Source organism: Phyllobates terribilis, unplaced genomic scaffold (assembly GCF_046119375.1).
Source record: "Phyllobates terribilis strain yellow unplaced genomic scaffold, ASM4611937v1 Scaffold_4__5_contigs__length_816908805, whole genome shotgun sequence".
NCBI classification, from domain to species: Eukaryota; Metazoa; Chordata; class Amphibia; order Anura; family Dendrobatidae; genus Phyllobates; species Phyllobates terribilis.
The window spans coordinates 737,130,618-737,147,951 of record NW_027362764.1 but is presented as its reverse complement, the minus strand read 5'-3'; the positions used below and the strand labels follow the sequence as shown (position 1 = coordinate 737,147,951).

At 52.3% G+C, this 17,334-nt stretch overlaps 1 protein-coding gene across 1 annotated transcript in view; it reads left to right on the top strand.

The window, feature by feature from the left end:
- The window catches only part of EIF3H (eukaryotic translation initiation factor 3 subunit H), a 174,293-nt gene that overhangs the window by 36,683 nt on the left and 120,276 nt on the right, over positions 1-17,334 (top strand). Inside the window, exon 2 of the mRNA XM_073676790.1 lies at positions 8,210-8,366. Within this exon, the coding sequence (XP_073532891.1) occupies positions 8,210-8,366 (157 nt within the window). The remainder of the gene's footprint in view (positions 1-8,209; positions 8,367-17,334) is intronic.

The window sequence follows — 17,334 nt, the reverse complement described above, 5'->3', positions numbered from 1 at the left end:
CCTGTATACAGCGTGAGCCCCCCACGCGGCCTCCCTGTATACAGCGTGAGCCCCCCGCGCGGCCTCCCTATATACAGCGTGAGCCCCCCGCGCGGCCTCCCTATATACAGCGTGAGCCCCCCACGCGGCCTCCCTATATACAGCGTGAGCCCCCCACGCGGCCACTTCATTGTCCAGCCAAACATCCCATACACATAAAGAAGACCACCACATGCTTACCTCGCTCTTTCTCTGCTCTGGTCTGTGATGCACTGACTCTTTGCAGTGTGCCGTTGACGTGATGAAATGATGTAATCGCGTCAGCTGTTTCTCACTCTGATTTGGTGGAAGAGGGGGGCAGCAGCCCCTCTTCCACCAATTCATTCACCGCAGATGGAGACAGTAACTGCGTGCGGGTGGGGAAGGGCACAGTGCAGCACATGAGTCACTGTTATCAGCCCCTCGGCTGTCCTTAGTCCACGGGCCAGAGTGCCAGATGTGGCCCATGGGCCTCACTTTGCCCATGTCTGGGATATAAGATAGTGGCATGCATACTGAGAAATGAGGAAAAGAAGGTTCCAGCACTGATAGTGCTGACAGAACAAGCACGAGAATCTGGACAGTTCCTGGACATAATAAACTGGCTATGTGTAGGGATGAGCGGACCCGTGGAAGTTCGGGTTCTGGTGCCTGACTAAACTTAAGTCAAAAGTTCCGTTCTGGTACCGGAACTGTATCCGAACTTGAACCTGAACCCAAACCCCATTGAAATCAATGGGGACCCGAACTTTTGGAGCTGGGAAAAAAAAAAAATCTCCCCCTCTCGTTGTCCCTCTTTCTCCCTCCTCCCGAACTATAAAATGGACTTGGATTTAAAATGGACACTAGATGTCTGGTACGAACCCTGAACTTTACAGTTCAGGTTCGCTCATCTGTAGCTATGTGCATTAAAATCTGTTTTAACTTGTAAGCAATAAGGACAGAGAGATTTTTCTTGTTTTGGGTAAAGTGACAGCTAAGGAATGAGAAAAAGGAGGTTCCAGAACTGATGGTGCTGACAGAATAAGCATGAGAATCGGGACAATTCCTGGACACAGTAGATTGGCTAGGTGCACCAGAATCTGTTTTAACTTGTAGGCAGTGAGGTCAGAAAGACTTTTCTTGTTTCAGGTAACGTGACAGCTACGCTTTTAAAGGGAATCTGTTTTTGCTATCTATTCTGAGAGCGGTATAATGTATGGGGAAAAGAGACTGATTTCATCGGTGTCACATGCTCTAGTTTCAATACAATCAGTGTTTTATCATCAGGAGATAATCACTGCAGGACTAGGTGCCCAGTGCCAGGCAGTCCAGCTAATCGATGTAACCCCGCCCCCACCACTGATTGGCAGCTTGCTGACAGTGTACACAGGAAGTTGCCAATCAGGGATATGGACGGGGTTATACAAATTCTGACCGCTGCTACAGTAGAGAAAACAGGGATTACATCAAAAGTAGAGCCAGCAACCCAGTAAGTGCTGGAATCAGGGTCTCTGCCCCTACATGATGCTGCTCTCAGATTCCAGCTGACAGATTCCCTTTAAATCCACAACATGTCAACCATCTCTGCAGTAAGAGTAAGGATTTATTTCTGGGGTGTTTTTTTTTTTTTCATTGACTTCAGTAAGGAAGTGAATCTGCAATCAAATCCTGGCAAAGTCTTAGGGGGCAGATAACAGGATAAAATTTTTCCCCATAAAAAAAGCTAAGTTTAATTGTGTACATGGCAGGTACCAAAATGTGCAAGTTTCATATGTTTGAAATTGGTGCAAAGTGGTTAATCAATTCCTCTGAAAGTCCAGAAGAAAGTTTTTAGAACTTTTCTACAGTGATTTATGCACATGATCAGGTCGGAGTAATTTCCACCCCTCCTGCTTGCTGGCTGGAGTCGGAGGGGGCACTTATTCCTGCCCCATAGTGTCGTGGCTATCAGGACTCCAGCTTCGTAGTCACTTCCCTCACTCCGGTCCCTGACAAATGGCAAATAAAACGTGAGCAGCTGGACAGGTAACCTGATAACGGAGGCAGCACAATGGCTGCGAGCTGTTAAGCTGCGCGTCTCCGCAGGATGACAATGGGGGAAGCGATTTCTATATTTAATGTTCCCTTATAACTTTTGCGACTGCCGAAATCCAGCTGTTCCCGAGGAGAGAAATATAGAAAGCCGAGGCTCTTAAGACTGATGTACGGGGCAGAGGTTACACTGATTGGAAAGCTGCGGAGGAGCAGAACGAGCCGGTGCCCCGCCAGCCACAGAGAAAGGCGCCGAGCCCGCTGCCGCCATCGGGGATTTCACTGCCAGACAATAGCAAATCACACACACATTATAGGTAAAAGCCTTTTACCTGCACAGAAAAGAAAGTGTGTATCACCCCAATTTCTCTGAAATCGTGTTGCTATAGAGATGTATTCATCGTAAGCCGTGAACCGCGTGGGTCTACAGATGTCACCGAAGAGGACAGAATCCGGCGGAAGGTGAATCGTGAGAGCCCCGGCCAGGATCCTTCACCATGGCTTCCGAACACCAACTGGTGGACTAACATTGATTTATACTGGGGTCCGTCACGGTCTTACTCGCTTCTCTCGCCATCAAAGGACGGGAAAGTCATAGCACAAGTGTGAACATAGCCTAATGCAGCAAGGTTGCTGGCAAAATGGATACCTAGTCGTAGGTGACGGGGATCAATGGGCGAGTTCGTCATTGCCAAGAAACCACAGTATGTGATCATCATCGGTTATGACCTCAGTGCCACCCAATCCACTTGGTGTCGAAATCGAGGTAGGACCTCAGCGTTGTGTGCACGGAGCCCATATTGTGGGGCATAACTTTCCTAACGCTGGGTTTACACAGGACGATCCTGGTCATTACCTTTGAAAGGCTGGCTGCACTCCTGTGCTCGTAGAATATTATTGTTCTCGGCAGGGTGATGTGCTGCCGAGAACAACTATTTTTAAGGGAGCATAAAAATAATTTCACCCTGGTGTTTTGATAGTTTTTGAGCGGTCTGCTGACCTGGTTAGATTCATAATTGGGAACGAGTGTTCCCGATTATCGGCCAAGTAAATGCAGAGACTGTGGGGACCGGAATTTTCTGGAACCAGAAGACCCCTTTTAAAGAAGCCCTCTTCCCATCAAAGCTTTCATCCTCTTAATATATTGCAGTCATATTATACAGCACTGTGCACTTAGAATTGCTAATTTTGCCTTTCTACCCAGATAATTCTTCTCTGATCTATGTAAAAACAGGAAGTCTCTTGTCCCTGCATTCATCACTCCCCTTCACCTCCTGACCCAGCTGCTCCGCTCCTCCCCCTGCTATAGACTTTTGCAGTGACCCATGACTCATACAGAGAAAATTGACCTCCTGTTTCTACATAGAGCTTAGAAGGATTCATCTAGTCTGTTTTTAATCACGTGAAGTCATAGATCTAATGGAAAAGAGAAGAATTATCTGGGTAGAAAGGCAAAATGAGCAGTTGTAAGTACACAGCGCTGTATAATATGATGACTGCAATATATTAAGAGGATGAAAACTCTGATTGGAGGAGTGCTTCTTTAAAGGGATTTTCTGGTTTTGGAAAATTCCTGTCCCCATACAGTCTGCTGCTACTCCCGGCGTATCTGATTGTCTGCAGCGCTGACGTCCTGTTGACAATGCAGATGTCAGTCTGTGAACTCAGCACTTCTGAGCAGCTCGTGCGCTCAACTTGGGCAGAGCCGCTGAGCTCCGGTATTGGCAGTAGCGCTGTCGATGTGACGTCAGCGCTGCACAAAAAACCCCCAAACATTGAGAGCAGCGGCAGAGACACGGCACCGGACCCGGGGAAGATGAGTAAACTGTAGCCGTGTGACTGAGGGTTTGCAAAACTGGGAAACCCCTTTTAAGACTTATACTTGATGTATGGCATCTTTGTACACTACTGTGTGAGGGAACTATACACCCTAAAAAGTAAGTGAGACCGCCCACTGGACTCCTAAATGAATACAAAAAGTTATCCACTTTTTTTTTTTTTTAAAGCCACAAAAGTGGCTTTTTTGGGTTCCATATTAAGCAAAATAGGGGGTTGTCTGAGATTAGGGGAACACTGCTGCTTCTTTGCATCACATCTCTCCACTCCATTGAAATATGTAATAGAGCTGCAATACCAGACACAACCTGCAGACAAGGATGGCGCTGTATCTATCTATCGATCTATCTATCGATCTATCTATCTATCTATATATATATATATATATATATATATATATATATATATATATATATATATATATATATATATATATATATATATATATATATATATATATATATATATATATACACAGTACAGACCAAAAGTTTGGACACATCTCATTTAAAGATTTTTCTGTATTTTTATGACTTTGAAAATTGTACATTCACACTGAAGGCATCAAAACTATGAATTAACACATGTGGAATTATATACTTAACAAAAAAGTGTGAAACAACTGAAAATATGTCTTATATTCTAGGTTCTTCAAAGTAGCCACCTTTTGCTTTGATGACTGCTTTGCACACTCTTGGCATTCTCTTGATGAGCTTCAAGAGGTAGTCACCGGAAATGGTTTTCACTTCACAGGTGTGCCCTGTCAGGTTTAATAAGTGGGATTTCTTGCCTTATAAATGGGGTTGGGACCATCAGTTGTTTTGTGCAGAAGTCTGGTGGATACACAGCTGATAGTGCTACTGAATAGACTGTTAGAATTTGTATTATGGCAAGAAAAAAGCAGCTAAGTAAGGAAAAACGAGTGGCCATCATTACTTTAAGAAATGAAGGTCAGTCAGTCCAAAAAATTGGGAAAACTTTGAATGTGTCCCCAAGTGCAGTTGCAAAAGACATCAAGCGCTACAAAGAAACTGGCTCACATGAGGACCGCCCCAGGAAAGGAAGACCAAGAGTCACCTCTGCTTCTGAGGATAAGTTTCTGAGTCACCAGCCTCAGAAATCACAGGTTAACAGCAGCTCAGATTAGAGACCAGGTCAATGCCACACAGAGTTCTAGCAGGAGACACATCTCTTCAACAACTGTTAAGAGGAGACTTTGTGCAGCAGGCCTTCATGGGAAACTAGCTGCTAGGAAACCACTGCTAAGGACAGGCAACAAGCAGAAGAGATTTGTTTGGGCTAAAGAACACAAGGAATGGACATTAGACCAGTGGAAATCTGTGCTTTGGTCTGATGAGTCCAAATTTGAGATCTTTGGTTCCAACCACCGTGTCTTTGTGTGACGCAGAAAAGGTGAACGGATGGACTCTACATGCCTGGTTCCCACCGTGAAGCATGGAGGAGGAGGTGTGATGGTGTGGGGGTGCTTTGCTGGTGACACAGTTGGGGATTTATTCAAAATTGAAGGCATACTGAACCAGCATGGCTACCACAGCATCTTGCAGCGGCATGCTATTCCATCCGGTTTGCGTTTAGTTGGACCATCATTTATTTTTCAACAGGACAATGACCCCAAACACACCTCCAGGCTGTGTAAGGGCTATTTGACCAAGAAGGAGAGTGATGGGGTGCTACGCCAGATGACCTGGCCTCCACAGTCACCAGACCTGAACCCAATCGAGATGGTTTGGGGTGAGCTGGACCGCAGAGTGAAGGCAAAAGGGCCAACAAGTGCTAAACATCTCTGGGAACTCCTTCAAGATTGTTAGAAGACCATTTCCGGTGACTACCTCTTGAAGAGTGTGCAAAGCAGTCATCAAAGCAAAAGGTGGCTACTTTGAAGAACCTAGAATATAAGACATATTTTCAGTTGTTTCACACTTTTTTGTTAAGTATATAATTCCACATGTGTTAATTCATAGTTTTGATGCCTTCAGTGTGAATGTACAATTTTCATAGTCATGAAAATACAGAAAAATCTTTAAATGAGAAGGTGTCCAAACTTTTGGTCTGTACTGTATATATTTTTGCGACATTGTTAATTTTTTAATTCCTCGGTCTGTTTTGTTCTGTATCACCCACCCTTGTCCTCCTATAGGACTTTTGTATTCACTGAGTAGCCAGACACCGTTCATTTGTGTGATTTCTTGTGTAGCGCGGTATCCGTATCCTCCTGTCTGTAGCACACGATGCTCTGCGGGGGCTCGGCGACACCACTGAATTGCAGGTCACAGAAAGCGGAGAGCGCCATACAGGTCTGTACCACCAGCTGTCGTATCTGTATGCAGCTCCATTTACACGTACGTGACCCCCTCGACACGCACCCGTCTGGGGGGGGGGTTGTATCTGTATGCACCTCCATTTACACATGCGTGACCCCCTCGACACGCACCCGTCGGGGGGGGGGGGGGGTTGTATCTGTATGCACCTCCATTTACACGTACGTGACCCCCTCGACACGCACCCGTCTGCAGCGTCCTCCGACTGCTGCGCCGGATCACTCCTGTGTTGTACTGGTACTGCAGGCGGTGGCTCGCTGGTGTTTTGCTCTGAATCCATTATTTCTCTCGCCTCCTTATTTCTCTTTTATATTGTTTAAGTGAAACAGCTTTTCACCTTTTTTTGCTGCATATTTTCTGCATGTGGAATCCTATTCTAATGGCATTTGTTTTATTTTCTTAACAAGGTCATAGTAAAGATAAAGGGCCAAATCAGTTTATTACGTTTTGTTAGTTTTTTTTCCTTTCTAGATTAATGTGTTTTCATACGTTTTTCTGAACCCAGCTCAGTTCATACCACTGTAATATCCCGACTAACATTGGATCTGTTCGCCTGGCTTAATAGGCCGAAAACATCTAGCAGACTCCCCTTAAAGGAGGATCTGTCCTTACATAAAAAGTGGCCAGTTTTTGTACTTATTTTATTCCCGACACTCCCCTGAGTAATTCGCTTTTTGTTTCTTTTAAATCCCCCATACGGTGTCAGAGATATGGGCCTTTTCTCCCCCACGGATTATGTGCTGTATCAAAAGGGCGTCGCTCACTGGAATCTCTGGGGGCGTGTCTTTATGCTCCTCTGCATTTGAGCCACACCCCTTTGAGCAAGACCACAAAAATCTGCACTAAATAAAAAGGCTCATATCTCAGGAACCATATGACGGATTTTAAAAAAGAAAAAAGTGAAATACTCTGGGGGACAGCAGGAATAAAATAAAACCCCAAACTGGCCACTTTTGACCTGGTGACAGGTCCTCCTTAAAGGGATGTTTTTATATTAGAAAGGGATGTTTTTATATTAGTAAGTGATGGCAGATAACTTATCACTGTGGGTTAGATCCCTGAACTCCCAATGATTCAGAAAATGAAGGGGCTGCAGCACTAGCCGTGTTTCCTCTGCACAGGGATGTTTCTGGCAATCTTCTGCAGGATGGCACAAATCATGTCAATGGGGATGGCTGCGGTTCCCTCTGTCACTGTAAAGGGGACGCAACGCTGCAGCCCCTTTATTCTCAGAATCTGTGGATGTCCCACGGGGTGAGCAATGATGACCACTTAACAATTTACGAGCCTAAGTGATAGGTGGTGTCAGGCAGCGCCCAGAAACAAGTGGCCGTTCCCGAGGACTCCTCTGTCTGAGCCGTTCTTGTAAGAAAAGGCTTCATCGCTATCAAAGCACCATTGATTCCCACATCTTTCCGTTCGGCTCTGGCAGAAGAGCTTTGTAAGTCACGACTCCGGTGCCGGGCGTCCAGGAGACCCCTACATATATTACAGGCTTACAGCGCGGCGCAGCTCGTCCTTGGAGAAGATAATGGACGACTCCGCTTTCTCCGCTTCCCACCTGACGACTCAAGGCCTCGTGCTTACTGTACTTTATATTACTTAACTATTTCTGCAGAAGCCGGGTGACGGCCAGCATGTATGGCCGACATATAGTACCGCCATCACCCGGATAATATGGCCGAGAAAGAGAGGTCTCAACTCTGTACTATTCCCATCAGCAAGATGATTCTCAGATCCCATCTTATCCCCTAAAAATGTTGGTCACTCAACTGTGTCCCGCTTTCACTTTTTGTTGGCATCGGGGTCCAAGTTCACGGCCCACCACAGATGGTGCAAGGTGGATTTCATGACTGGCCCTCCCAAACTATAATGGTGTTATGGGCAGCACCCATTAATGTGAGGATCAGTCAGTGTCTTCGGTTGTATTTTTGACTTTTATTTCCGACAGTAGCTAGAAGTCGTCTCCTGGGGCTGTAATGTCTCGCTCTTTCTTCCGGCAGGTGGTGCTGAAGATCATTAAGCACTATCAGGAGGAAGGTCACGGCAGCGAGGTGGTGCAGGGAGTGCTCCTCGGCCTCGTGGTGGACGATCGGCTGGAAATAACCAATTGCTTCCCCTTCCCGCAACACACGGAGGAGGATGCCGAGTTTGATGAAGGTATGAAGAAAGAAAAAACTGTGTTTTTATATTATGTGACACTCCTGTATGTGCCTCTGACCGGACCTAGAACAAGAAACAAGGAGCTAACGGGGCTGTCGGCATCTCCTGTAATCCTGGAACTTTATAAAATGTGAGGTCACTTGTAACTTTCTATTTTACTCTTGCTGCGGCCCAAGGTGCCGGGCTGCGGCGTGGTTCTGAAGCGGCCCAAGGTGCCGGGCTGCGGCCCAAGGTGCCGGGCTGCGGCCCAAGGTGTCGGGCTGCGGCGTGGTTCTGAAGCGGCCCAAGGTGCCGGGCTGCGGCCAAAGGTGTCGGGCTGTGGCGTGGCGCTGAAGCTGCTGGGCTGCGGCCCAAGGTGCCGGGCTGCGGCCCAAGATGTCGGGCTGCGGCGTGGCGCTGAAGCTGCCGGGCTGCGGCGTGGTTCTGAAGCAGCCCAAGGTGCTGGGCTGTGGCCCAAGGTGCCGGGCTGCGGCGTGGCGCTGAAGCTGCTGGGCTGTGGCCCAAGGTGCTGGGCTGCGGCGTGGCGCTGAAGCTGCTGGGCTGTGACCCAAGGTGCCGGGCTGCGGCGTGGCGCTGAAGCTGCCGGGCTGCGGCCCAAGGTGCCGGGCTGCGGCCCAAGGTGTCGGGCTGCGGCGTGGCGCTGAAGCTGCCGGGCTGCGGCGTGGTTCTGAAGCGGCCCAAGGTGCCGGGCTGCGGCCCAAGGTGCCGGGCTGCGGCGTGGCACTGAAGCTGCTGGGCTGTGGCCCAAGGTGCTGGGCTGCGGCGTGGCGCTGAAGCTGCTGGGCTGCGGCCCAAGGTGCCGGGCTGCGGCGTGGCGCTGAAGCTGCCGAGGGATTCTTGTATCTTGGTGCACTGAGGCTTTTATATATATAATACAACTTCTCTTTTGCTGTTATTAATTTTAGGACATTGCGTATTGCCGCCTCCTTCTAGCTGTAAAGGTTGGTCCGAGTGTCGCACCGTGTGTATGAGATGAGGGCCGATGTCACTTGGTGCTGAATGCATTAAGGGTTAATTACGCAGCCTAGGAGACAATGATAAAAATCAGGTTTAATAAAATAAATCCCGAGCAGAAGAATTTTTATTTTAACAAGAGTAAATCAATTTAGCCGGAGCGGTCTGCGGTGCGCGCTGCGCTGTGTGATGTGACAGGATGATAAACAGCCTTTGTTTTTGATGAATGGATTAAAATCTTTTTTTTTTTAAGTGCTTTACAGTATTGCCGCGCCGACTTTATCTGAGCCGAGGATCTAGAGGGCATCACGCTTTTTACGGCATGAAATTTGACGACGCTCAATTTTCCCTGTGCGTTCAGAACACTTTATTTTCTATTGTTTCTGTTGTATTTGGTGTCTTATATATATTTTTTCCTCCATTTTGCAATCAGCCTTTTGTCTGCATGTTTGCGTGTGATGACGGGTATCAGACAGGTTGATTAGACATGTTACTTGTATGCAAATATTGAAAAAAAGGAAGCAAAAATTGATAAAATATTAGGATTTATTCAGTCTAGAGTATGAGACACATTCAGGAATCCCCGCATTTGGTCTCGGCTGCTATCACTAAGGTTATTAGTTGTCTGAGGAAGGTTCTGCCGCCCTGAATGCACTTGGACAAATCCTCAAGATCCGCTGCTGGCAGCTCCCTTTGCAATTGCCGACCATAGACGTCCTCAATGTGCTCGACGGGAGACAAGACCTGAGGCGTTGCAGGTCACGGTAGTTTATTCAGGTCACACAGGATAACAGAACAGGATGCTAATTCGGCAGCCTCACATGCACGCGACACACAAATGTGTAAATTGAGCTCTAATCCTTTCCCAACATTTGCCGTACATGAACGGCGCAAGAATCTGAACTTACATGTCCATGTTCTGAGGTCACAGTGCTCTGATCAGTATTGCACATCGCTCATCAGAGTCCCTGTTAACATTTTGTTACAGTTTTTACTAAAAAACCAAAAGATAATATAAAAGTCGAGTAGTTCTGTAAATAGTGTAGCGAATATCAGTGTTAGTGACTTCGTTTTTTTTTTTTTTTTTTTTTTTTTATTGTGCCTAGTAGCTCTATACGTAGGGAATTAGGGTAGAGAACGTCACAATTTTTTTTATACAAAGTTTTTATTGATTTTACTGGTTTATTTTACATTTTTTTTTTATATATATATTTTTCAATTTTCTTTTCCAATACATTATAATAATAAATACACCCTAACCCCACACAATAAACATGTAAAAAGCTCCACATACCAAAAGTTTGGACACACCTTCTCATTTAAAGATTTTTCTGTATTTTCATGACTATGAAAATTGTACATTCACACTGAAGGCATCAAAACTATGAATTACCACATGTGGAATTATATACTTAACAAAAAAGTGTGAAACAACTGAAAATATGTCTTATATTCTAGGTTCTTCAAAGTAGCCACCTTTTGCTTTGATGACTGCGTTGCACTCTCTTGGCATTCTCTTGATGAGCTTCAAGAGGTAATCACCGGAAATGGTTTTCACTTCACAGGTGTGCCCTGTCAGGTTTAATAAGTGGGATTTCTTGCCTTTATAAATGGGGTTGGGACCATCAGTTGTGTTGTGTAGAAGTCTGGTGGATACACAGCTGATAGTCCTACTGAATAGACTGTTAGCTGCTTTTTTCTTGCCATAATACAAATTCTAAGTAAAGAAAAACGAGTGGCCATCATTACTTTAACAAATTAAGGTCAGTCAGTGTGAAAAATTGGGCAAACTTTGAGAGTGTCCCCAAGTGCAGTTGCAAAAACCATCAATCGCTACAAAGAAACTGGCTCGCATGAGGACCGCCCCAGGAAAGGAAGACCAAGAGTCACCTCTGCTTCTGAGGATAAGTTTATCCGAGTCACCAGCCTCAGAAATCACAGGTTAACAGCAGCTCAGATTAGAGACCAGGTCAATGCCACACAGAGTTCTAGCAGCAGACACATCTCTACAACAACTGTTAAGAGGAGACTTTGTGCAGCAGGCCTTCATGGTAAAATAGCTGTTTGGGCTAAAGAACACAAGGAATGGACATTAGACCAGTGGAAATATGTGCTTTGGTCTGAAGAGTCTAAATTTGAGTTCTTTGGTTCCAACCACCGTGTCTTTGTGCGACACAGAAAAGGTGAACGGATGGACTCTACATGCCTGGTTCCCACCGTGAAGCATGGAGGAGGAGGTGTGATGGTGTGGGAGTGCTTTGCTGGTGACACTGTTGGGGATTTATTCAAAATTGAAGGCATACTGAACCAGCATGGCTACCACAGCATCTTGCAGCAGCATGCTATTCCATCCGGTTTGTGTTTAGTTGGACCATCATTTATTTTTCAACAGGACAATGACCCCAAACACACCTCCAGGCTGTGTAAGGGCTATTTGACCAAGAAGGAGAGTGATGGGGTGCTACGCCAGATGACCTGGCCTCCACAGTCACCAGACCTGAACCCAATCGAGATGGTTTGGGGTGAGCTGGACCGCAGAGTGAAGGCAAAAGGGCCAACAAGTGCTAAGCATCTCTGGGAACTCCTTCAGGATTGTTAGAAGACCATTTCCGGTGACTACCTCTTGAAGCTCATCAAGAGAATGCCAAGAGTGTGCAAAGCAGTCATCAAAGCAAAAGGTGGCTACTTTGAAGAACCTAGAATATAAGACATATTTTCAGTTGTTTCACACTTTTTTGTTAAGTATATAATTCCACATGTGTTAATTCATAGTTTTGATGCCTTCAGTGTGAATGTACAATTTTCAGTCATGAAAATACAGAAAAATCTTTAAATGAGAAGGTGTGTCCAAACTTTTGGTCTGTATAAAATAATAATGGCTCGGTCATCACAACACAGGTGATTTTCAGCAGAGAAGGCGTACAACATGGAGTCAGGCAGTGATGGAGATCCCACATTGCTCTATTTTTCCAACCGCAGCCTCCTCCTCCTCTTTGGCAGCCTCGTCCGCGGCCGCCGCCTCCTCGTCCGCGGCCGCCTCCTCCTCGTCCGCGGCCACCTCCTCCTCGTCCGCGGCCGCCTCCTCCTCGTCCGCGGCCGCCTCGTCCGCGGCCGCCTCGTCCGCGGCGGCCGCCGCCGCCTCGTCCGCCTCCTCCTCGTCCGCCTCCTCCTCGTCCGCCTCCTCCTCGTCCGCCTCCTCCTCGTCCGCCTCCTCCTCGTCCGCCTCCTCCTCGTCCGCCTCCTCCTCGTCCGCCTCCTCCTCGTCCGCCTCCTCCTCGTCCGCCTCCTCCGCGGCCCCCTCCTCCTCGTCCGCGGCCCCCTCCTCCTCGTCCGCGGCCGCCTCCTCCTCGTCCGCGGCCGCCTCCTCCTCGTCCGCGGCCGCCTCCTCCTCGTCCGCGGCCGCCTCCTCCTCGTCCGCAGCCGCCTCCTCCTCCTCCTCCTAGTCCGCAGCCTCCTCCTCCTCCTCCTCCTAGTCCGCAGCCTCCTCCTCCTCCTCCTCCTAGTCCGCAGCCTCCTCCTCCTCCTCCTAGTCCGCAGCCTCCTCCTCCTCCTCCTAGTCCGCAGCCTCCTCCTCCTCCTCCTAGTCCGCAGCCTCCTCCTCCTCCTCCTCCTAGTCCGCAGCCTCCTCCTCCTCCTCCTCCTCCTCCTCCTAGTCCGCAGCCTCCTCCTCCTCCTCCTCCTCCTAGTCCGCAGCCTCCTCCTCCTCCTAGTCCGCAGCCTCCTCCTCCTCCTCCTCCTCCTAGTCCGCAGCCTCCTCCTCCTCCTCCTAGTCCGCAGCCTCCTCCTCCTCCTCCTAGTCCGCAGCCTCCTCCTCCTCCTCCTCCTCCTCCTCCTAGTCCGCAGCCTCCTCCTCCTCCTCCTAGTCCGCAGCCTCCTCCTCCTCCTCCTCCTCCTAGTCCGCAGCCTCCTCCTCCTCCTCCTCCTCCTAGTCCGCAGCCTCCTCCTCCTCCTCCTCCTCCTAGTCCGCAGCCTCCTCCTCCTCCTCCTCCTCCTAGTCCGCAGCCTCCTCCTCCTCCTCCTCCTAGTCCGCAGCCTCCTCCTCCTCCTCCTCCTAGTCCGCAGCCTCCTCCTCCTCCTCCTCCTAGTCCGCAGCCTCCTCCTCCTCCTCCTAGTCCGCAGCCTCCTCCTCCTCCTCCTAGTCCGCAGCCTCCTCCTCCTCCTCCTAGTCCGCAGCCTCCTCCTCCTCCTCCTCCTAGTCCGCAGCCTCCTCCTCCTCCTCCTCCTCCTCCTCCTAGTCCGCAGCCTCCTCCTCCTCCTCCTCCTCCTAGTCCGCAGCCTCCTCCTCCTCCTAGTCCGCAGCCTCCTCCTCCTCCTCCTCCTCCTAGTCCGCAGCCTCCTCCTCCTCCTCCTAGTCCGCAGCCTCCTCCTCCTCCTCCTAGTCCGCAGCCTCCTCCTCCTCCTCCTCCTCCTCCTCCTAGTCCGCAGCCTCCTCCTCCTCCTCCTAGTCCGCAGCCTCCTCCTCCTCCTCCTCCTAGTCCGCAGCCTCCTCCTCCTCCTCCTCCTCCTAGTCCGCAGCCTCCTCCTCCTCCTCCTCCTCCTAGTCCGCAGCCTCCTCCTCCTCCTCCTCCTCCTAGTCCGCAGCCTCCTCCTCCTCCTAGTCCGCAGCCTCCTCCTCCTCCTCCTCCTAGTCCGCAGCCTCCTCCTCCTCCTCCTCCTAGTCCGCAGCCTCCTCCTCCTCCTCCTCCTCCTCCTCCTAGTCCGCAGCCTCCTCCTCCTCCTCCTCCTAGTCCGCAGCCTCCTCCTCCTCCTCCTCCTCCTCCTAGTCCGCAGCCTCCTCCTCCTCCTCCTCCTCCTAGTCCGCAGCCTCCTCCTCCTCCTCCTCCTAGTCCGCAGCCTCCTCCTCCTCCTCCTCCTCCTAGTCCGCAGCCTCCTCCTCCTCCTCCTCCTCCTAGTCCGCAGCCTCCTCCTCCTCCTCCTCCTCCTAGTCCGCAGCCTCCTCCTCCTCCTCCTCCTCCTCCTCCTCCTAGTCCGCAGCCTCCTCCTCCTCCTCCTCCTCCTCCTAGTCCGCAGCCTCCTCCTCCTCCTCCTCCTCCTAGTCCGCAGCCTCCTCCTCCTCCTCCTCCTCCTCCTAGTCCGCAGCCTCCGCAGCCTCCTCCTCCTCCTCCTAGTCCGCAGCCTCCGCAGCCTCCTCCTCCTCCTCCTAGTCCGCAGCCTCCTCCTCCTCCTCCTAGTCCGCAGCCTCCTCCTCCTCCTCCTCCTAGTCCGCAGCCTCCTCCTCCTCCTCCTCCTCCTAGTCCGCAGCCTCCTCCTCCTCCTCCTAGTCCGCAGCCTCCTCCTCCTCCTCCTAGTCCGCAGCCTCCTCCTCCTCCTAGTCCGCAGCCTCCTCCTCCTCCTCCTCCTAGTCCGCAGCCTCCCCCTCCTCCTCCTCCTAGTCCGCAGCCTCCCCCTCCTCCTCCTCCTAGTCCGCAGCCTCCTCCTCGTCCTCCTAGTCCGCAGCCTCCTCCTCCTAGTCCGCAGCCTCCTCCTCCTCCTAGTCCGCAGCCTCCTCCTCCTCCTAGTCCGCAGCCTCCTCCTCCTCCTCCTCCTAGTCCGCAGCCTCCTCCTCCTCCTCCTCCTAGTCCGCAGCCTCCTCCTCCTCCTCCTAGTCCGCAGCCTCCTCCTCCTCCTCCTAGTCCGCAGCCTCCTCCTCCTCCTCCTAGTCCGCAGCCTCCTCCTCCTCCTAGTCCGCAGCCTCCTCCTCCTAGTCCGCAGCCTCCTCCTCCTCCTCCTAGTCCGCAGCCTCCTCCTCCTCCTCCTAGTCCGCAGCCTCCTCCTCCTCCTCCTAGTCCGCAGCCTCCTCCTCCTCCTCCTAGTCCGCAGCCTCCTCCTCCTCCTCCTAGTCCGCAGCCTCCTCCTCCTCCTCCTAGTCCGCAGCCTCCTCCTCCTCCTCCTAGTCCGCAGCCTCCTCCTCCTCCTCCTCCTCCTAGTCCGCAGCCTCCTCCTCCTCCTCCTCCTAGTCCGCAGCCTCCTCCTCCTCCTCCTCCTCCTAGTCCGCAGCCTCCTCCTCCTCCTCCTCCTCCTAGTCCGCAGCCTCCTCCTCCTCCTCCTCCTCCTAGTCCGCAGCCTCCTCCTCCTCCTCCTCCTAGTCCGCAGCCTCCTCCTCCTCCTCCTAGTCCGCAGCCTCCTCCTCCTCCTCCTAGTCCGCAGCCTCCTCCTCCTCCTCCTAGTCCGCAGCCTCCTCCTCCTCCTCCTCCTCCTAGTCCGCAGCCTCCTCCTCCTCCTCCTAGTCCGCAGCCTCCTCCTCCTCCTCCTCCTAGTCCGCAGCCTCCTCCTCCTCCTCCTAGTCCGCAGCCTCCTCCTCCTCCTCCTAGTCCGCAGCCTCCTCCTCCTCCTCCTAGTCCGCAGCCTCCTCCTCCTCCTCCTAGTCCGCAGCCTCCTCCTCCTCCTCCTAGTCCGCAGCCTCCTCCTCCTAGTCCGCAGCTCCTCCTCCTCCTCCTCCTCCTCCTCCTCCTCCTCCTCCTCCTAGTCCGCAGCCTCCTCCTCCTCCTCCTCCTCCTAGTCCGCAGCCTCCTCCTCCTCCTCCTAGTCCGCAGCCTCCTCGTCCTCCTCCTCCTAGTCCGCAGCCTCCTCGTCCTCCTCCTCCTAGTCCGCAGCCTCCTCGTCCTCCTCCTCCTCCTCCTCCTCCTCCTAGTCCGCAGCCTCCTCCTCCTAGTCCGCAGCCTCCTCCTCCTCCTCGTCCTCCTCCTCCTAGTCCGCAGCCTCCTCGTCCTCCTCCTACTAGTCCGCAGCCTCCTCGTCCTCCTCCTACTAGTCCGCAGCCTCCTCGTCCTCCTCCTCCTAGTCCGCAGCCTCCTCGTCCTCCTCCTCCTAGTCCGCAGCCTCCTCGTCCTCCTCCTCCTCCTCCTCCTCCTCCTCCTCCTAGTCCGCAGCCTCCTCCTCCTCCTCCTCCTCCTAGTCCGCAGCCTCCTCCTCCTCCTCCTAGTCCGCAGCCTCCTCCTCCTCCTCCTAGTCCGCAGCCTCCTCCTCCTCCTCCTAGTCCGCAGCCTCCTCCTCCTCCTCCTAGTCCGCAGCCTCCTCCTCCTCCTCCTCCTAGTCCGCAGCCTCCTCCTCCTCCTCCTCCTAGTCCGCAGCCTCCTCCTCCTCCTCCTCCTCCTAGTCCGCAGCCTCCTCCTCCTCCTCCTCCTCCTAGTCCGCAGCCTCCTCCTCCTCCTCCTCCTCCTAGTCCGCAGCCTCCTCCTCGTCCTCCTCCTCCTAGTCCGCAGCCTCCTCGTCCTCCTCCTCCTCCTAGTCCGCAGCCTCCTCGTCCACCTCCTCCTAGTCCGCAGCCTCCTCGTCCTCCTCCTCCTCCTCCTCCTCTCCTCCTCCTCCTCCTAGTCCGCAGCCTCCTCCTCCTCCTCCTCCTCCTAGTCCGCAGCCTCCTCCTCCTCCTCCTCCTAGTCCGCAGCCTCCTCGTCCTCCTCCTCCTAGTCCGCAGCCTCCTCGTCGTCCTCCTCCTAGTCCGCAGCCTCCTCGTCCTCCTCCTACTAGTCCGCAGCCTCCTCATAGTCCGCAGCCTCCTCCTCCTCCTCCTAGTCCGCAGCCTCCTCCTCCTCCTCCTCCTCCTAGTCCGCAGCCCTCCTCCTCCTCCTCCTCCTCCTCCTAGTCCGCAGCCTCCTCCTCCTCCTCCTAGTCCGCAGCCTCCTCCTCCTCCTCCTAGTCCGCAGCCTCCTCCTCCTAGTCCGCAGCCTCCTCCTCCTCGTCCGCAGCCTCCTCCTCCTCCTCCTAGTCCGCAGCCTCCTCCTCCTCCTCCTAGTCCGCAGCCTCCTCCTCCTCCCTCCTCCTAGTCCGCAGCCTCCTCCTCCTCCTCCTCCTCCTAGTCCGCAGCCTCCTCCTCCTCCTCCTCCTCCTCCTAGTCCGCAGCCTCCTCCTCCTCCTCCTAGTCCGCAGCCTCCTCCTCCTCCTCCTCCTCCTCCTCCTCCTCCTAGTCCGCAGCCTCCTCCTCCTCCTCCTCCTCCTAGTCCGCAGCCTCCTCCTCCTAGTCCGCAGCCTCCTCCTCCTCCTCCTCCTAGTCCGCAGCCTCCTCCTCCTCCTTCCTCCTCCTCCTAGTCCGCAG